The sequence below is a fragment of the Vanessa tameamea genome, chromosome 16, assembly GCF_037043105.1.
Source record: "Vanessa tameamea isolate UH-Manoa-2023 chromosome 16, ilVanTame1 primary haplotype, whole genome shotgun sequence".
Lineage (NCBI taxonomy): Eukaryota > Metazoa > Arthropoda > Insecta > Lepidoptera > Nymphalidae > Vanessa > Vanessa tameamea.
In genome coordinates this window covers 10,832,528-10,853,707 of record NC_087324.1, presented here as the reverse complement: position 1 = coordinate 10,853,707, position 21,180 = coordinate 10,832,528, and the positions used below count along the sequence as shown (strand labels likewise).

Genomic DNA, 21,180 nt, shown 5'->3' with positions numbered 1-21,180 from the left:
ATATTTTTTATACACGACATAAGTATTAAACTTATATAGTAATGTACTCATACTAAATTTGCACCTAAAGTTATCATTATATTATTTAATAGATAACATCCTACGTCATAACAAATCACTGTCAACGTCTAGTTGCTAATGTCAATGTTATTTGCAATTGCAAATCGCACTAATGTTTTGTTTAGTGTAAATCAGCGAAGTTTTAACGCAATATTTTGCACTAAAATATGGAGAAGTATGATACTTCCCAGCTCACAGAGTTTCCTCGTTTCGAGTCTGAGTCGAATCAAAGTGGCGTGACAACGTTTTTAAATAAATTATGGAAATTCCCTATATTTACACCCAGTGAAACTGCGGATGGTCAAGATAATAAAACTCCCAGTGACGATAAACACAGTGAACCTGGCAAAGTCAATGACGATAAGGAATATGAAGATATTAAAACGGAAACCGGGAATGATGTTGTTGAATATGAAGGCAGGAGCTTACCAAATATTTTGAAACGAATCAGCGGCCTTGCTGCTTTAGGATCAGGGGTAATTATCGTTTAATTATTAATTAATTATCAATCTGTATCTTGTTTCCGAAGAATTATATTTAAAGAATTAAATTAAAATGTTATCCAACTTAAACTTTAAATTGTTTATAGGGTGGCACCAAATATGAAGACACAGAATTAGCTCGCTACTGGATGCCGGACGATATCTCGCGCGAATGCTACGAATGTGCGGCACGATTTAGTGCTTTGAGAAGAAGACACCATTGCCGTGTGTGTGGACAGATCTTCTGTTCACGCTGTTGCAGCCAAAGAGTGCCAGGTGAGTAATATTAATTTACTTTTTTTATAACTAAGTTATACCACTCGAACAAAAAAATCAAATAAGTACTTTTGAATCATTAAATACCATATATAAACACATATATATTATGTTATATGATTGCATAATTGTATGGCTTTTTCTGTAGTGGTTTTTGCCCACAATAATTTTCTTTTATTTTATGTATTTGTGTATCACCATTGTAAGAATTAATGCATAATATAAACATCATGTGTAGTAGTAACTTTATTGTATAATAAAGTTAAGAATCATACTTCTTATATAAGTTCATTAAAAATTGTATGTAGGAAATAAAATATAGGTCAATTTTATTCATCATTGCTTTAAAAATATTTCTAGGTCAAATATTTGGTTGTGCTGGAGGTTTAAGGGTATGCACATACTGCTGTAAGGTGGTGCTTACATATCTGAGAGAAAACGACATGACTGGAGATATTTCACCAGACCTTCGTACTTTACAAGAGAGTTTACAGGTACTAAACAATTCAAAGAATAAATATTATGCAAGATTTTTTGATCTAACAACAAGTAAACCAAACATTATTTATTTTAATGGAAAACTAGTTTCGACTCGTGGCTTTGCCTGACTGTGAGGTTGAGGTACCCTATGTTTTTTTTGTATCCCTGGCATTTTTGTTACCCTTACCTCACAAGCCCCCAATATCAATATGCACCACTTTACCAGTTACATTACAAAAACAAATTAATGGTATCTTTACCATGAATGGTAATGCATAGTGTATTTTTATTGTCTTTGGTTCTTTAATTTTTTTTAACATTTTCCAGGTTAAATTCCCAGACAGCAAGGCCCAACACAAGAATCGTGATTTCATTTTCGCCCGAGAACAGGAGCCCTGTGAAGTGCGCAGCTCCACTAGAGAATCTGTACATGATGTATTCAGGCAACTGTACTTTGCAGTGCCGACCCAACAGCACAGGTATATTATAAAAATAGTAATGTATTGAATTTAGTACAATTAATCAAAAGCCTACCTGCATATTGCTTAGAATAAAAATAAAGTAACTCATTTGTTTTATTTTACTATACAATATATTATTGGACTTAATTTGCTGTGTGGGAGAGCTTTTCCAACTCAGTACCTGAAACTCATTCATCAGATATTTTACTGTCAAACAAGAATATTTAGTATTCTTGTGTTCCAGTTTGAAGAGTAAGTGAGCCAGTGTAATGACAGGCATAAGGGTTTGTTAGTTTCCAAGGTTGGTGGTGCAATAGTGACATATGGGATGGCTAATATTTCTCACAGTGCTTTCTTTGGGCGGTTTCGACCACTTACCATCAGGTGGCACTTTTGCACCTACAGATTTCATAAAAAATACACAATTTATTTTTTTACTTTTGTAGTAATAAGTTTGTTTATGTTAAGATTTCGTCTCGTACGATACAATAATGTCTGGTGTGGCTGTGACATCCTGCAGTGGGTAATTGACAATACTTCGCACAAAACCAGGTGATTAGTAACAATTTTTTTTGTGTTATTTATTGTATTTAACTCGTTAATTATTTTTTTAAATTTATTTTACCATTAACCAAAAACCAAGATTTAATAGAAAGAGAGATAACCTTAGATTTAATATTGGGACCCATTGAGATTTTAACTTGTTTAATTTTTCTGTATAATTGAGCCGAGATGGCCCAGTGGTTACAATGCGTGCATCTTAACCGATGATTTGGGGTTCAAACCCAGGCAGGCACCACTGAATTTTCATGTGCTTAATTTGTGTTCATCTTGCTATCGGGGGTGAAGGAAAACATCGTGAGGAAACCTGCATGTGTCTAATTTCAACGAAATTCTGCCACATGTGTATTCCACCAACCCGCATTAGAGCAGCATGGTGGAATATGGTCCAAACCTTCTCCTCAAAGGGAGCCCAGCAGTGGGAAATTTACAGGCTGCTAATGTAAATGTATGTGTAACTATAGGCACACGACACAATATCTTGGTTCCCAAGTTTAGTGACGCTTTGAATATGTAAATATGAATGGTTAACATTTCTTATACTTCGTTCTTTTTAATGGAATGCGGTGACCACTTAGCATGGCCTATTTGCCATTTTTTTATTAAGAAAATTGATGTGTTCAACAGAGCCCAAGCGACAGTTTTATGTCAGAGCCTTCTAAACAATGGCTACATGGAGCGCATGACGGAACCAGCGCAGTTTGCAGACTACGGCCTCTATCGTCCCATACAGCTAGCACAAGAAAGCGAAGCCAATGATCCGCCACCGGGTAGCTATATATTATATTCCAATTTCCATTTATATCCGCTTTAATTTTACATCCAAAGTTCCAACAGCAACACAGCCATAATTTAAAACGCCAATTTTTCGCGAATCTATATTGCATACCACAGATTATTAAGATGTCATGTAAATTCAAGGTCAAAGTTGTTTTGATTTATCTCATCGTCTGCCATTGCACTTGACTATACTTATATCGTCTACCCAATTATTATCATGAATCGATGTCAAAAATTGAATTATAAGCTCTTTGAATAGATCATTGATAATAAGATTTATTAGTGGTACCACACTGCATACCTTGGGGTTAATGCCGAAACCGACCGTCTGGTTGAGCACCTCCAACCAGCTACAGATTCAAGACGCAAATTTGGCCTCACATGGAGTACTGTTTCTATCTCTGGGCGGAAGCAGCCCAATACCAGTGTTCCATTTGACCGTCAACGTAGAGCGGCTCGAATTATCGGCCATCAATCCCTTTCCTACTTTTTAGATCCTTTGGCTTTGCGTAGAGATGTTGGATCACTCTGTATCTTGTTTCGCAGCCTGTTTTACGGCGAATATTTGAAGGAATTGGTTGGTTTAATTCCGGCTGCTGAATTTGACCTTCGTACATTGCGTTAAAATTTGAAGTTTCATCCGCACCGCCTAGATGGCATTTTCTGCCTTGCACACACCACTCTGTGGAACATCTCTCGCCGGCGGTTTTTCCGAACCGTTACGACATGGAAACCGTCAAGTAAAGAGACAACACATTTCTTAAGGGTCGGCAACGCACCTGCAAGTCCCCCGGCGTTGCCGATGTCCATGTGGGTAGTCACTTTCCACCGAGTGCCATATCCTCAATTGCCACCTATTTGATAAAAAAAAAAACATGTCCATGTTCCTTAATTATAATTTAAGTTAGCATATTAATTAAAATTCAGTACTATCTAAGCATTTAAAAATCTTCAGTCTTATAAGTCCTATCATTATAGTTCTTTCCGCTAGATCATATAATTTGTGATGCTTATTATACAGTTAAGATTATATTTGTCAAGGTTAATTTTTATATGGAGATGGCTTCTTACTCACCGGTAACTTTTAAATTGCTACAATTAATTTAAAATACAAAAAAATTCTAACAAGAGGTTTTTTTTAATTATTAAAATAGATTAACCGCTTAGTAATTGACAGTAGAAAAATGTTTATTTATCTTAACATTTTTTCTAAAGCCGATGCCGAGGACTGCAGCAGCAGGCTCGTTGAAAGCGTGTCTTCGTATTGTCTCGATCTAAATCTTGGCAACAGTTCAGCGAGGCTGATCAAGGCCACGAAAACAGGTAACAATTAACAGTATTGCCACTAGAATGTATGACGTGTGGTCGGTGTCTATATTATAAAAATGTATTTGATTTTGTTTTTTTTTTTTTCAATAGAACAAAAATCAACGCCATCTAGCGATGATGAACAACCCATGCTGGACCATACTGAAAGTGAGTTTAAAATTCGAATATTTTTTATGATTATATAATGTATTACAATTTCCATAAAATATATATGTTTTGTTTTGTTTTACAATATTGATCAATGCAATTCGGTATTTTTGTAAAAGTAGTTTTTAATATTATTAGTTAAATTAAATTTATTTTTTATCTGTTCCGCTTTGGGCATACCTATTTTAAGTATATTCTGCTATCTATGTCGACATGTCAGTTGTGCTGCTCCCTCTTAGATATATCTAATAAAGAATAAGCGAAATGGCATATCAACAAATAACTTGTTTACAAGAAAATACATTATTAACAAATGTATTTTAATAATAGTAACAATAAATTAGTTATATACGACAAATCATAATTATATAATGTAAATAGAGCGCACACGTAAATGATAATATCCCACTGAACAAAAATTACCGAATTTATTAAAAATAAGAATATCTCAGTACCGGACAGCGCGTCTAGTACACATAAATATGTATAATATATGTACGGTCGATGTCAATTTACTATCATGACATCTTATAGTGACGCTCCACTCTTGTATCGATATATCGTTACAGAAATTAAATTAATAATTATAATTTATAATAATTATGAATGATACCTAACAATGAAATCTGTTAGTTATCAATTATAGATAGATAATTTAGAAGCATGTAACATTTGTTTTTTAAATGTTAATAGCATATTTTATAAAAATCAAGGGTTATTGGTAAAAAATATTTCTTAGGAATTAGATTCATTGAAGTCATCAGTCACAAATATGACTTCAACGAGAATGCCGTATACGCCGTATATGCCGTATACCGTTTGCGTTAACCCGAGGAGAAAGACTTGGCTTCCCAGTCTCGCTTCATATCGTTGTCTCGTTCGTATTCAATTTCGTAAGATACTCGGACCTCAACAGCGAATATTCTCTTACTGCTACGATTGGATTGACACTCGAGAGAAGAAGACATATTACCTAATTATTCAGCCCCTTAAGTAAGTAAGTAAGCCCGCCCGTGCAAACCCACAGCGGCGGGAGAAGGCGGCAAGGCGCCGTGCCGCGCCATCGCGGAGTCGGGCGAGGAGCACCTGCGGCTGCTGATGCGCCAGTGGCTGGCGCGCGACGCGCTGCCGGCGGCGTGGCTGGGCGCGCTGTACCCGCTGTGCGTGCAGGCCGCCGACCTCACCGTGCCCGGTACGTGTTACACCGTGCACAGAACTAGTAGAGCAGTTTCCTTTAGACTACATGTATTCAACGCACACAGGTGAAATTGGAGAAATTAGAAATTTTTACATACTATTATCGAGATTTTGTATTTTATTTTTTGTCTTTGTGTAAAAAATAAAATTGTACAATAACAAATAGAATATAAATATTTAATAAAATAATTGATGGTTATTAATGGAATAGTGTCGATACAATGAAAACTGCAGGAAACAATAAAATACTTATTTAGTTTTAATAAATAATAATACTATATATAAAATCATATTATATTAGAAAATATTATATTTATAATAATAATAGAATATTATATTAGAATTAAAAAAAATAGTAAAAAAATTATCGATGAAATTTCGATACATTCCATTTGCATCACTATATTATGAACGTCGGAGCGTTAAATCGACTGCCAAAAATAATTTTATATAACTGTATAAGAACATTGCTAGCTTACAAAGCTGCACTCAGCAACTTTAGTGCACATGCACTGAAACTGTGCACTAAAATCTCCGGTGCAGTTGGCTAGTGTCCATTAAGAATGACCGCCATGCCCCAAATCATTCAGAACGGCATTATCGCCATATAACAATATGTTTCGAGTATTAATAATATATCTTCTCCGATCTCTGTAGATATGATGAGCAATGACATCGACGTACGAAACTACGTGCAAGTAAAGAAAGTCCCCGGCGGTAACATGACGGATAGCTGCGTCATACCCGGAGTCGTCATGACCAAGAACGTTGCCCATAGGTTCGTTGAAACCTTTTTTATCTTTGGATTTTGTTCTATGTTAATAAAAAAATATATTAGTAAATCACTAATTGTTGATTTTTAGAACAAATTTTGATTGTTTTACATTTATAAACGAGAAAATAAAGTATTTTTTTATATATAATGTAGTGTGGTAGGCGAACGGGCAGATGGACCATCTGATGGTACGTGGTTACCACCTGTTATAGAAATTGTCGCTGTGAAATATATGTATATGAATTAGATCCGTTACATCGCCTATACGCCGCTGACCTTGGGAACTAAGATGCTACGTCCTTTGTGTCTGTAATAACACTGGCTCACTAACCCTTCAAACCGAAATACAACATTAACAGCGGTAGAATATCTCATGAATGGGGGGTTTCTATTCAGACATATATATATATATATAATAAAATGCTGAAGTTAGTTTTCAATATTGTTAATTGTATAAGACTATTTCACGTGTACAATTAAGTACTAAGTTCTATTTTGAACTGACGTTCAAAGCTTTGAAATAACTGATAATAATCGCTTGTAAAATGTCGATGTAAAAGTTCTTCACATCAATTTGTATACATTTTAAATTTTTATTTGGAACACATTCAGTTCAATACAGTTTTGTGTTGAGACTAGATGTCAAAAGAGTTTTACTAATTACAGGGGGATGCCTAAGCAGATTTCGAATCCGACAGTGCTGCTTCTAGATTGTTCCATAGCGTACCAGAGAGTGGAAGGAAAGCTCACCTCCCTGGAACCACTTCTAATGCAGGTTGACTAACGGTCCAAGAAACATTGCTTTAAGTGTGAAACCATGTAGCGTTAACTGTCACACTAAATGATGCCTCTTTGCAAATACCTTACAAACGAAAAAAATATATTAATAATATTTCTCACCTGAAACTTTATTACCGGTCGATACTTTTGTCGCCCCCCAACATTTCACATAGAAACAGCACTGACTAGATAAAAAGCGAGCCCAAATGAGTTTCGAGTCGAAAATGTACACGTAACGGACACGAAAAGCGTGGCGGCAGGAGCACGAGTACCTGTCGCGCTGCGCGGCGCGCGTGGCGGCGCTGCGGCCCGACGTGGTGCTGGTGCGCGGCGGCGCGGCGCGCGCGGTGCAGGACGCGCTGCGCGCGCGCGGCGTGGCGCTGGCCACGGCCGTGCGCGAGCGCGCGCTGGCCCGCGCCGCGCGCTGCGCCCGCGCCGACCGCGTCGCCTCCATCGACGCGCGCATCGGCGCGCCGCGCCTCGGCTCCTGCCGCAACTTCTACGTGCGCAACTGTGAGTGCGCCGCCTGATGACCGCTCGCCGCATTCGAGACAGCCTCGAGAGGCCGTCCGACGTAGACGTCGAGTCCTTTTCGATTAGATGTATCGGTCCTTAAAATTAACCCGTTAAATTTTTGATACTCCGTATCTCTAAAATAGTAACTTAAATAATAATTTGATGACCTCCGTGGTCGAGAAGTGTGTACACCGGTTTTGATTTCGATTCCCGGCCGAGTCGATGTAGAAAAAGTTTATTAGTTTTCTATGTCGTCTCGGGTCTGGGTGTTTGTGGTACCGTCGTTACTTCTGATTTCCATAACACAAGTGCTTTAGCTACTTACATTGGGATCAGAGTAATGTATGTGATGTTGTCCAATATTTATTTATTATTTATTTTTTTATAATAAATTGTATGAAATCGAAAAATTTGCCTTCGAACCTTTTCAAGTAACATTATAATATAAAATTTATGTCATGTCCCGGGCACTTGTTTCCGAAAAGATTGCAATCCTAAATTCCATAAAAATTTTGCCATGTCACTGAAATAATACTGGGACTCGGTTTCCTCAGTTTCCAGCAAGACGCTCATGGTTCTCGAGGGCTGCGCGGAACCTCAGCTAGGATGCTGCATCCTACTCAGAGGCGGATCCTTGCAGGAGTTAATTCGCGTAAAGAGAATCGTCAAATTCATGTTGCTGGCTTGTTACAACTGGAAATTGGAAAAGGCGTTTTGGGGTGACATAGAGGCCGTGTTGCCCGAGCCGGGAACTTTTATCGACGACGAAACGCCCAACGAGCTCACGGATGACGCAGACGAAACTTTAAAAAAAGACTTGATCCCTAAAGACGATAAGGATGACAGCAAGTCGAGTAACGATACATCGGAGACGGACGATAATATCTTCGGAAATACTCAAGCTGAATCCCTCACTGAAGTAAAAACTAATGAAAATGTAACTGAATCGTCCAATAACGAAACTGAATCTCATGAAAAGTCTGATAATGTAACAGAAACGAATTACGAAAACGAACCAAATGATGACGAATCGAATAAAGAATCGGAAATAGATGACCCGTTGCAAAGATCTAAACAGTTCGCGCGTAAAACGGATAGCGATAAGAATCTAAGCTGCGGTGTTCCGATCAGAGATTTCAGCGATCCCCTTCAGTCTAGGATGTCTATAGATGATGATGTTTTTCTGCCGAAGGAAGAGGCAAAGTTGAAAGCGGACACGCATAGCGAAAGGTAAGTCAAATTTAAACTGTACGGTTGCCGATTTTGTTTTCGTGCTCTTAAATTGTTATTGTTTTTCGAAGTACGGGTTCCGTATCTCGTTAGTGACTTTAATATTTTATGTATAAAGCATATTCTGTATTTAAGTCATCAAAATCGAGCCGAGTTTAGATCAATATTGTAATGAATTGTAATTGAAAGTACAAAAAAATATTATTCTAAATTTATAGCATTAAATTATTATAAGAACCGCAAGACCTTATAAAAGGAAAATAACGCTAAGGACATAGTAGACAAATTTTATGTAATTACAGTTATATATAAACAAATAAGTATAATAAGAATAATTTAGGTGGCCGCAGATATCGGCAGGCCGGGCAAATGGGCCACCTGGCGGTAAGCGGTCAACACTATTTACATCGCCCATGGGCCGTCAACCTTAAGAACTAAGATGTTGTATCCCTCGTGCCTGTAGTTACACTGGCTCCCTCACCCTTCAAGCCGGAACACAACAATACTGAGTACTATTTAGCGGTAAAATATATGCTGAGTGGGTAGGACCTACCCAGCCGGGCTTGCACAAAGCCATACCACCGAGGAGAAGTAAAACGAGTTCGACGTAAACGCTCACGCGCACAGTAACCCTCAGGGTGGTGTCCCCGCAGATGGTGCACGGACGACGTGGTGCTGTCCATGTCCCCCAACATCGTGATCCCGGCGCCCACGCTGCGCCTGCTGCCCGCGCGCGCGCCGCCCGCCGCGCCCGCGCCCCGCGCGCCCGCGCCCGCCCCGCGCGCCCGCCCCCGCGCCCCGCCGGTGCGCCGCTAGCGCTACCTCCGACAGACGGCCGCTATTCTATTTATGACATCTTTAGCGGACGTAACTTTGCTTCATTTTAAATATACGGCTGGCATTTTCCCCGTCGGCCCTCTCGCTTGCCGGGCACACCCCGATGCCGCCTCTACATATATCAAAGTCCTCCCGCCGCGTCTGTCCGCGATAAACTCAAAAACTACCAAAAGGATTTTGATTCGGTTTTCATTAATCGATGGGGTGATTCATGGGGTAGGTTTAGTTCACTATTGTTTATGGATATTGGAAATACGATGATGATTGTTAAAGTTGACAGAAAATATGCGGCCAATAGTGTCAGCGGCGAAGTCAGGACTAGTGGCTGGTGCTGTATAATTAACAGCAATTTGTGATAATTTTGTACAGGCGAACCATCCCTTCATCGACCGACCAATAACAGCGCCTGCAGACGACCCCGCGCTGAGAGCATCCCTCGCGCACTTCCGGGCCACGGGCTGTCGGGTGGCGGCCGATACCCATAAACGTATGTAAACGCGGGCATAGATCACTATTTGCAAATTTTCTGTAATTTTTTTGTTCAAATAATTTCCAAGGTTTAATTTAGCAATTTTTTATTATGTTTAATATATTAATATGGTTTCTACATGTATGTCATAATTTGTCTGTGATTTAGTTAGATGGTATGTATTGCGTAAAGAGGATTTGGTATATGAGGATACTTGCCTGACGCCAAACATCATGAAGAATAGTTTCGCTAGAGGCTTAATACTAGGCAGATGGTTTAAAACTTACGTGGTCATATAATTTGTGCAATTATAAAAACAAATACTTTTAGGATATTAACGGCCCTATTCTCACCCTATAACCTAAATTGTACGGACCATACAGCATATATTAAAAATCTTTATGTATAGGGACCTAATGATCAAATTCCAAAAAATATTTATAGCAAAGTTATTCCTGGATGGTAAAAAAAAATTTATATCATATAATTTTGTTTATTAACAAATTGCACCCGCGCGAAGCCGGACCGGCTCGCTAGTTATCTGTAAGTAACTCAAACATTTTTCTCTGCAGCGGGATGCCCCAGATACAATCCGTCCGTGGTGAAGAAGATAGAAGCGGTAGAGTCGAGCAAGCCTACCGAGCCAGAGCCACTGGATCCGCTGTCCCCTGAGAACCACCAGCGCCTGAGCCTGCTGCTGTACAGTTACAGTAGCAAGTCGCCCAACGTGCCCGACTTCTGCGTTAATCCCTGGTTAATGTCATATCAAACCTTTTTAAGAACATTTTAACAATTTTTTAGTCCTTCGATCTAGAAATTATATAAATATGTATAAGGAAACTGACTGCCTCGTTGATCTGGTGCTAGTTAGCCACTAGATCAACCTAGAGTTTGAACCCTGAAGGTCCTGGGTTGGGGCTGATAAGAAGTTATTGGTTAGTTCCATCGAAAAATTCCAAGTAACAAGCCGGAGTCAGGAATTTGTGCCTGAACTGTTGTGCACATTTGTGTACTATAATATGTTCTGCATAGTTGGTGGTCACCCTTGAGATTGAAAATGTGTATGAAGGTGGTGAAGTGAAGGTGAAGTGTTAACAAGTGACAAAGGGAATTGTAAGTGATTTTTAAAAAAAATATAGTTGTACACTAAGTAAAATTTTTTAAGTTGCACTGAGAATATCATTTCAAGGTCGAATTGATGTAATTTTGAGCTAAAATTTTTGTTCAGTGTTCTAAGTTATATGAGTTATATTTATTTTTGTTTACTTGTTAAAGGATTGTGACGATGGAAATGTACGGCCGGAATGACATATCGCTGGGCGCTTTCTTGGAGAAGTACTGCTTCAACGGTGACCACAAGTGCCCTTCGGCTAATTGTCACATACCGATGAACCAGCACGTCAGGAAGTTAGTGGAATTTATTATATTTGTATTTTAAACTCTATTGATTTAATATAATAGTATAATAATATTCATAAAACTATCTTCGGATTTCTGTGCCAGTCTTTCAAGCTTTGTGACCACGAATCTTGACCATGTTTTGATTTCATTTATGTAACGGGTCCCTGAATAACCGTTTTATAAATTGTAATCTAAAATCGATACAAAAATTTCTCAGTTGTCTTTCACAATTCGGTTCTTTGTCAATTTTTCGAATTTTTTAAAAATGCTAATTATTTTTTTTCTTCTTATTTTTCTGATAACCCCCATCAATTGGCGTATCGCCCATTGCCGGATTTCTGGGACATCCTGTATAAGAGAATAGAAACACCGACGCCCCTCTCCATTTATTAAATTTATTTCATTTATATATTAAATTTACGTTTAAAATTTTAATTATAGTGACTTACCTACGTTTCAAACTGTACGGCAGTAGACAATTTCATAGACCTCCGATCTCCTTCGATAAGTTAATGACCAGGAACTTCCTTTATCAATATTCTTACAGCGGATTTGTAATGTTGTGACAGATTTGTGCACGAGGACGTCTGTATAACGATAACTTGTAACACGATCGGACACAGCAACGTAGATAAAGCTAAGGAGGAACAGAGTAAGCACGTGAGTTGATTATTAAACATTATATTTTAACTTGGCCTATTACAGCTAATATGATAAAACCATTTTCAAATAAGGCATATTACTCAATACAAGATTACATTAAAGACAAAAAAGCGTGGATATAATATTTATATATAAAACGACATAGGCTATAATTAAACCGAGTTTCCTGCCGGTTCCTGTCGGCAGAATCTCCTTTCGGAACCTTTTAACACTGTCGCGAGGTGACGTCGCAGGTGACGTTCTGGTCGCGCTGCTCGCGCTGCGGCGGCGCGTCGCGCGGCGCGCGGCTGTCGCGCGCGGCGCTGCGCGTGTCGCTGGCGCAGTACGTGCGCACGCGCCTGGCCGCGCCGCGGTACGCGCGCTCGCTGTGCGCGCACCCGCTGCGCGCGCACTCGCACGCCTTCGTCAGCCGCCTCACCACCGCCTGCTTCCGGTCGGTGCCGCCTTCCGCCGCTCTCGCCCCGTTTCGCCCTCGAACGCCGAAACGGCACGGCGAAATCACAGCAAAGATCACGTATCATACATACGTTCGTATAGTAAAGCGGTTCGCCCGCCGCAGGTACGACAAGATCTCGACGTACGAGGTGCAGCTGCCGCCGGAAGTGATCGCCATCAACTACGACACGAGGCAGATGCGGGAAGCGCTCATCGCCCAGCTCAACGATCTCATGCTCCGAGGTGCCATACGTAGCCGCTTGTACTCGAAATTATATTTTATTACATTAATGAGTCATTTATGAATTATAATAATTATATAAGTAACATATCACTCGCGCTCGGTGGCTAAAGAAAACATCGCGAGGGAACCTGCATGTGTTAAATAATATTCTGCGTTATCCATCAATATTGGAGCAACGTTATGGAATGAGCTCGAAATGTTCTCAAAAGAAGAGGAAGTTTATGTCCAACAATGTTGTTCAAGAAGTCGTAGTTTAAAAAAAATACTACAGATCAGAAAATACTAAGTGTGTTTTATTAGACACTTTTTTATTGTATAGGATTACCGAAGAGCAAATCGGCTATCTGATGGTAAGTGGTCACCACCGCCCATAGACAATGGCGCTGTTAGAAATATTAACCATTCCTTACACACACACACACACGCACACAACCTTGGTAACTAAGATATTATTATCCTTGTGCCTGTAATTACACTGGCTCAACCTTTCAAATCGGATCACAATAATAATGAGTACTGCTGTTTAGCGGTACAATATCTGACGAGTGGGTGGTATCTACCCAGACGGGCTTGTATAAAGCTCTACCAGCAAGTAGAAGCCATTATATTTCATATGGTGCTGTCGAGCAGGTCACGAGACGTTCAGCAACGCGACGGACCCCGAGAGCGAGAAAGCGTACGCATCGTTCAAGCTGCACATGGAGCAAGTACATCTCGCACTCACCACACACGAGCACACCTCGCTGGCAGGTAACCCAAGGGCCGTGATTACTTATGAATTGTTATTTTTTAATAATTTGTAAATGATGTGACTTTAGCTCGTAAGCGCTTTAAGTAAAAATAACTTAATACATTTTAAGGTACAATAATATTTAGTCGCTGGTACAATGTTGCGTTGCATAAAAACGTTGCAATGAAATTCATCTAAATTCGACTGTCATCACGTAAAAGGAAATGTGTGTGTGTGCGTGCGCAGAGCGCGTGCGCAAGCTGTGGGGCGTGCAGGACTGCGTGGTGTCGGCCGAGAAGATGCTGCGGGACGCGCACCGCCCGCGGGCCGCCGACCTAGGTGAGGAGGGCCCCTGGTGGTGAGTGGGGCCCATACGAATATTCACCATTCCTTGCATCGATGTACCGGCTTGGGAACGGAGATGTTATGTCCCCTGTGCTTGTGATTACACAAATCCCTTCCACCAAGTGCAGTACGACTGCTTTTTAATGTAATGTATCCGTAAATGTTTCATTGCTGAGTAATACTATTTCTCCTCTCATAGAGAAGACTTAGAGGTACGCTGCTCTTCTACCCATTCGTTTCAGAATCTGTATCACTGCTGATAGTTTTGATGGAAGCGCTAAACACGACATTTTCCCGCAGTCGGTTCATAACGTGACGCCCGTGAGACGTTGAAATCTCTATTCTTCTCTGCCAAAAAATATATCATTTATAAATTTAGTATGATAACATAATTTTGTGTATTCCAAATACAGTGGAAGAGAAACCGGATTTAGAGGAAACGACAGAAACTTCTAGCAACGATGTTGCAGGTAAGGAGAGCTTATAATATTAAATTAATAAAGATTTGCAAAAAAATATATGTACGAACTTATTTTTATACAATTTAAGTTCTATCATACATCGTGTACTGTTAGGAAAAAAATTAAACAAAAATACAACAAAAATAACCCATAAATATCTCTCATATATATGTAACTTTTTTCTCTCTTCCACAATAGAAAGCTTGGAACTTATTCCAACATACTCCAATTCACTAATAGTGATGTTAAAATATTTTGTCTAATTTTCTGCCGTCAGTACTTAAAAATAAATTCGATTACATTGTCCTGAAAATAATTATATGTGTAATTTCATCTGAATTCGCTTTATAACAATTAAAATTAATATATTAGTTATATTTGCAGAAAATCTACTAAAAGATTCGGATAAGGAACATGCCGGTGAGTAAAGAATTATATGTGTGTGTGTTTAAGACTCTTTTAATCGACATACAACGTGATGCAGGTACCGAGGAAGACGAAGAACGGGGAGATAAAAAGACCGTCAAACAAATACTGTCGCAGCTTCTCTCCAACAATCATCCATCCAATCAGGTAACGAATACTTACGTACTAATCAATGTATTTATTAACTTAACAGTATGCCAATGTCCCGCTGCACAAACAGGTCATCTCTTTCATCGGAAACAAGTAAATCCGTGTATTTAAGAATAGTGGATACTTTTCGCGGAGTAATTCTTGCATGCGTGGATATTGGGGGATACGCCTTGAGGGCACGGCGTGTGTCGCCTAACGATCCAATAAAATGCCGAATCGTTTCGATGTTATTAGTAAAAATCGGACTCATATTCATACAAATGTCCTTTTCTGTCACCGATTAACAAGCAAATAAACTAAAATGTTTTTAAACTGTTTTTTTGCGGGCGATTTAACACTGCGTTGAATGACTGAATGAATGTACAGGCGCATTGCTACAAGAGATAGCTTCGACCAATTTATGTATGCGTTCTATTCGAGAAAGTTAATATTTGTTTTAATTTGTAGTTAATTATGCTGGAATACCCTTGGACTCGTAGTAATACTTAATGATGCAATATCTCTCAGATATTGAAACGTTTGAAATTTGAACTTCAAATTATTTATTTATTACTTTTATGGCGCCCAAGTTTCGAGGTGATATTCACCTCTAATTAAGAGCGGTCAAAGCTTTGCCGACCTCCAATGCCGAGCGGCGAGCCCGGCCCCGAGTACCGGGTGGTGTACCAGTGGTGGTGAGTCGTGTGCGTGTGCAGGAGGGCATCATCGTGTCGAGCGGGCTGGTGGTGGTGTCGGTGCGCGCGGGCGACGTGGGCTCCGTCATCGCCGCCGCGCTCGCCTCGCCCACCTACCAGCGCTCGCTGCAGCACAGGTGCTCCAGGCTAATTCTAAGAAAAGTAATCAAGCTGGCTAGCGATTCAGCTTGCACATCGCCCTAAATAAATCGGGATGGGGCTGGCTTATGACGCTCAGTGCACAGTGCACACTTTACGAGCGTTATGACAATGCTATACAAAATCTTAACTATTTAAAATATAATAATTACATATTATATTGGAACTGATTGAAACGAATAACTGTTGAGGAATAAAATACTTTTCAACTCCACATGTTGGAAAGAGATGACTCTATTTTCAGTCCTCTCAAAATTGTTTTGAGAATATTATATTATAAATAAAACGAATAAAACTGTCTCAATGATGTATCTCTTCTTTAAGCAAATATCGAACAGCCTAATCCAAAAATGACAAAAAATATTCTATTAATTGTAGAAGTCAAAGCGACTGCGACGATGGTGAGAACTCAACTGGCAAAGAGAAAGGCGAAGCAGACAAGACTAAAGCGAAAGCGAACGAGCACATCGAAGTCTTACTGAAGGTATTCCTTGGTGATATTTGATTATTTCTAAAATGAAGGTCGTTCCTCACTCAACAAAAGAACACACACTGACAGATACACCATTATCATTCTAATAAATGAGGTCAGATATATAGTCAGACATCATAGGGGCGTATCACTTGGCAAACGAAGCGAATGAGGTGCTGATCTCTACGAAGGCAGAATATTAACGGCCTGTCGTCTCTGTGCGCCTCCTGCGGGTCGGCTCCGGCGCTGCACGATGTCAGCCGCGTTCTGACGTACTCTCGATGGAGCTGCCACCTCGCGGGAATCGCGCCGCGCTTCGTTTTGCTACCATATTCATGACCATCTTCGACATATATATATTATAAAAATACAATTTCAAATAACTGTTCAAATTCTCTGCCAAATATTCGATAAATCGCTCAGTCTCTATTTGTTCTGAAACTGACAAAAAACAATCCCATTTTTATATGCAACTCGACCAAGGAATAAAGGACGAATGAATTTTAAGAATTAAACATTTTGACTGAAGACACAAGGCTGAATATATACATCATTAATTTTCATGATTGATATTTTAATCTTATTCAAATATTTTGTTTAATTCATTAATTATACTTTCATTGCAGGATGGTCTTCTCTGTCGGGTGTACTACGCGTCCCAGTTCCATAAGTTGAGGCACATGTTGCTGGCGCCCCTCGATTACAACGAGGAGAATAAACAGTACTGGGAGGAGGGGAAGTGCTGTGAGGACCTCAAAGACAAGGACAGTTAGTGCAATCATCCCAACTCACATGTATACAGAACCGTCCCAGGCTATGCTGGGGCTTTTGGGCACCCATGAATTTGGGGCCCATTTGGTAGATGTTTACTACCATGTTCAAATAATTTGCTTATGGCGAGGCCTTAAGTATAGTTTCAAATAGACGGTGCGGTAATTTTCGAATTTTTAAATTTTAAATTCGTAGGAATCTAAATGTTTGTACAATCTTATGGCTATTTTATAGGATATCTATAATGAAGAGCACGTCTTTCTACTTTTAATATCGTTAATAGCTTTTTTTGTTGGTACTTCGGGGCCCTTTCAGAACGGGGGCCCTGGCCCTGGCGCCTTAAGAAATTCTAACAATTTCTTTCGTCAATGCGACATTAACTTGGGAACTGAGACGTTATGTCCCTTCTGCCTGTAGTTACACTAACTCACTCACCCTTCACACTGGATCATAACAATACCAAGTATTCTATTGCTTGGCGGTAGAATGGTACCTACCCAGACGGTTTGTACAAATCCTACCTAGTCTGTCTCTCACAAAATCAGTTGCGCGTATTAAAATATTGGATGTATATATCCTGCTGGTTTTTTTATGTTTATAAATAAGTTACTTAACTTAAAACTAATTCTAATTTTCAAACATATTCTGTGATTAGACAAAATGCGTTACATAAAAGTACTGAAATATCCGTTAATATTTTTAAGTTTAGGGACTTTTTCTTACTATAGTACAGGTAAAATCGCGGGACACGTCTTGTCATTAATATATCAATTTGTTTCAGATAAAGGATTATGTGAAATCGAAGAAGGGTTCATAAGGTCGCTCGCACACTGCGTGCCGTGGGCGGCCAGAGGCGGCAAATCGGGGTCTACGTTTAACAAAACTAAAGGTTTGAATCTTATTTTAGAACAATTTTATAGGATATTTATTTTATATAATATTATCTTGATGGTAGATGCGTTTTCCACGGACCAACGAACGTAACGATAAATTTCTGTAATGACTCAGAATTCCATTATAATATCATAGTATAGAATTTAATAGTTCTCTGATCGGATCATATTCCACCACTGGTGCTTAAGAAGTTTACTCTATGAACATATGCCCTCTGAAATCTGGTATATGCTCTTCACATTGGAAACCTATAAGGGTAACGTAAACCTAATTCCTATAGAATCACTCACGAAGGCGCGTCCCTCTTTAAATTACTATCGGCGTGCATTAGTATGTGTGAGCGACGCTCGTGTTTACAAGATGTCTGTGTGCAATACACGATTAAAAGTAATGACAGCAAAAAAAGTACAAATTAGATTATATTTGTTAAGTTTGTTTTATTGACATATTTTTGATGAAACGAAAGCAATTTTTGCGTCTCTAATCTAAACAGTCACCAGGGGTCTTGTTTAATAATGAGTACATTCTTTGCAGATGACCGATACGTCCTGAAGGAGATGACCAAGCCGGAGTGGCAGCAGTTTCTCGAATTCGCGCCGCACTACTTCAACTACGTGACCAACTGTCGCCAGAAAAAGTTGCCAAGCTTACTCGGTGAGGGAATATTGTATCAACACTACACGGCGCACGTCGCTAGCTGCCGACACTCGGCCGGAAGTGACTCCCCTGGTGCCCGCAGCGCGCATCCTGGGCGTGTTCAGCGTGGGCGGCGCCGGCAGCGGCGTGCTGGTGACGGAGCACGTGTGGTACGGGCACCCCGTGGCGCAGCGCTTCGACCTCAAGGGCGCCGCCCGCCCGCGCATGCCCGCCGCGCACCAGCCCGCCGCCACCGCCGTGCTGCTGGACGACCACCTGCTGCGCAGTAAGTGCCCCCCCCCGTGCGTCCCGCTCCGTCCGCTCCGACCGCTCCGACCGCTCTGACCGCTCCGGCCGCTCCGGCAGTGCGCTGGGACCAGCAGCTGTTCGTGGGCGGGCTGGGCGCGCGTGCGCTGTGGGCGGGCGTGGAGCGCGACACGCGCTTCCTGGCGGCCCACGGCGTCATGGACTACTCGCTGCTGCTGGGCCTGCACGGGCGCACGCTGGTGCTGGGCGTCATCGGTGAGCCGCTGCTCTTGTCGTCGCACTGTCTCGGTTTCGCTTCCATTAGCGAACTTCCGGGGTACCCTTTGCTCTCAAAACTGAAAAGATATAGACCCGGTCGACTATTCTAGACCCATCGCAGTCACGTAAGCTCTTAGCGCATCTAGAAACCATCAATTTTCTGCCTGATCGTCAGTACGGTTTCCTTTAAAATCGTTCAATCGTGTTCAACTCCATGTTTACAAACACGGAGCCCTTTGTCTTGACAAGCCAAGCTATTGGAAAAGAGTTGCACGTTTCGTTCATTTACACTCGTTGTCACTTTACCGTTACGTTACGCGCTGACAATTTGGTAAAATTTATTCACACCAAAATTTCTTCGCCAAATATATTTTTTTCACACTGATTTCTACTTCCCAAATTCCCGTCATTTTGAAAAAAGCGAGTATTCTATTAAATCCCCATCCACCATCCAGTTCATCAAGTATGATTCTAATGAAACGATTTAACACTTGATCAGAATCATACATTTAAAATAAATCACTTTTTTTCACAAAAGAGTGACCGACATGTTTCTTAAAGACAACGATTCCCACTGTCACGGAGCGAAACCGAAATAGTAAATAAATAATAAATAGTGTTTAATTATAAGGCCATAGTTGCACAGACCATTAACTCTCAAACATGCTCAAAAAAAATCTTACACAACGGCCTGTAATAAGATTTGTCAATCGTTATCACTCACACACCGACCGATAGATTACATCCGCACGTTCACGTGGGATAAGAAACTGGAACATCTCGTGAAGAAGAACCTGGGATCCGGTCAGCCTACCGTAGTCTCGCCAGAGCAGTATCGGCGCCGGTTCTGCACAGCGTGTCGCAAGTACTTCCTGCACTGTCCGGCGCACTGGGAGCCGCTCTATGCGCCCGACCGCATCTAGGAGACTGCCGTCACTTCGATCAGCTAGATCTACTTATGTTCAACTAAAAGAGAATATAATTATATCGTAAATTTCGTTAGATTTATTGAAATCTCTATTTAATCGGAAGGCCGATATTTGGATTTCAATATTTCATAATCGTCGTTCTGTAATGCTGGGACCACACTAAAGTTTAATTATTGAGTTACCGTTAGTTATCCCTTTATTAGTGTAGAAACTTAACGTGCTACTTTTGTAATGTAATCAGAAGTAATTATTCGTAATTTAATTACTTAAGTGGTCACAGTGATCAAGACGCGCGTGCATGATTAGAAATTTACCTTAGTGTGGGGTAACGCTTATGTTACTACTATGACTTCACAGTGGTCCCAACATAAGAAATAATAGCATAATTCATTTTTAAAATAAATTTAATATTATTTATTAATACATAAAAAAAAATCCTTATTAAATCACCAAAGTCAATTTAAAAGAAGAAAAAGATTAAGAGACCTCCAGTGGCATGGTTTAGAGAAATAAGTGTTTTTTTTTCTCAAGGGTCAATTTGGTGCCCTTTTATATAACAACAAAATTGAATACAACATGACAAAACCTTTAAATATAAATATACATAACAAGACTATAGCAATTCCGTAAAATACTGTGGGTCTCGTCAATAGACAAAGCAAACAAAAGAAAAAACACATCAAATATAAAGAAAATGCTGTCTTTTTTTTTGTAAGTACCACACCATAAAATTAAACTGGTTTTAATTTTTTATATATATGTTTACCATTTCACGAAATCATACTTAAGTATACAGTCATAAAAAGTAGGTTTATGATAATAATAATTTATTATTTTATGATTTTCGAATTTATTTTCATCGATTGCATGTTGCAAGCTTATTTT

The 21,180-nt window shown here is 39.9% G+C and overlaps 2 protein-coding genes across 3 annotated transcripts in view; one reads left to right on the top strand and one right to left on the bottom strand.

Annotated features, from left to right (window-relative positions):
- Window positions 1-21,180, bottom strand: part of LOC113394226 (phosphotriesterase-related protein) — a 193,339-nt gene that overhangs the window by 121,524 nt on the left and 50,635 nt on the right. The window lies entirely within an intron of this gene.
- LOC113394271 (1-phosphatidylinositol 3-phosphate 5-kinase) lies at window positions 112-20,692 on the top strand. Of its 2 annotated transcripts, XM_064217273.1 has the most exons (33): window positions 112-536; window positions 650-818; window positions 1,179-1,312; window positions 1,626-1,777; window positions 2,228-2,311; window positions 2,948-3,090; window positions 4,316-4,423; window positions 4,520-4,576; window positions 5,604-5,768; window positions 6,431-6,551; window positions 7,215-7,323; window positions 7,589-7,841; window positions 8,399-9,074; window positions 9,728-9,878; window positions 10,281-10,398; window positions 10,953-11,133; window positions 11,656-11,787; window positions 12,351-12,441; window positions 12,678-12,877; window positions 13,004-13,122; window positions 13,754-13,873; window positions 14,100-14,192; window positions 14,612-14,668; window positions 15,044-15,079; window positions 15,144-15,232; window positions 15,931-16,046; window positions 16,447-16,552; window positions 17,167-17,308; window positions 18,093-18,200; window positions 18,740-18,859; window positions 18,945-19,127; window positions 19,208-19,363; window positions 20,105-20,692. In XM_064217273.1, the coding sequence occupies exons 1-33, from the start codon at window positions 228-230 to the stop codon at window positions 20,287-20,289; spliced, it is 4,983 nt and encodes a 1,660-aa protein (XP_064073343.1). In that variant the 5' UTR covers window positions 112-227; the 3' UTR covers window positions 20,290-20,692. The 2 variants fall into 2 exon arrangements, with proteins under 2 accessions (XP_064073343.1, XP_064073344.1); XM_064217274.1 differs by lacking the exon at window positions 5,604-5,768 and having other exon boundaries at window positions 113-536.

Excerpts from the sequence above, each read along its gene's own strand:
- LOC113394271 (XM_064217273.1), top strand. The coding sequence starts at position 228 with ATGGAGAAGTATGATACTTCCCAGCTCACAGAGTTTCCTCGTTTCGAG. Across the intron at positions 1,778-2,227 it reads GTGCCGACCCAACAGCACAG|ATTTCGTCTCGTACGATACA; the intron begins GTATATTATAAA and ends GTTTATGTTAAG. Across the intron at positions 11,134-11,655 it reads GACTTCTGCGTTAATCCCTG|GATTGTGACGATGGAAATGT; the intron begins GTTAATGTCATA and ends TACTTGTTAAAG.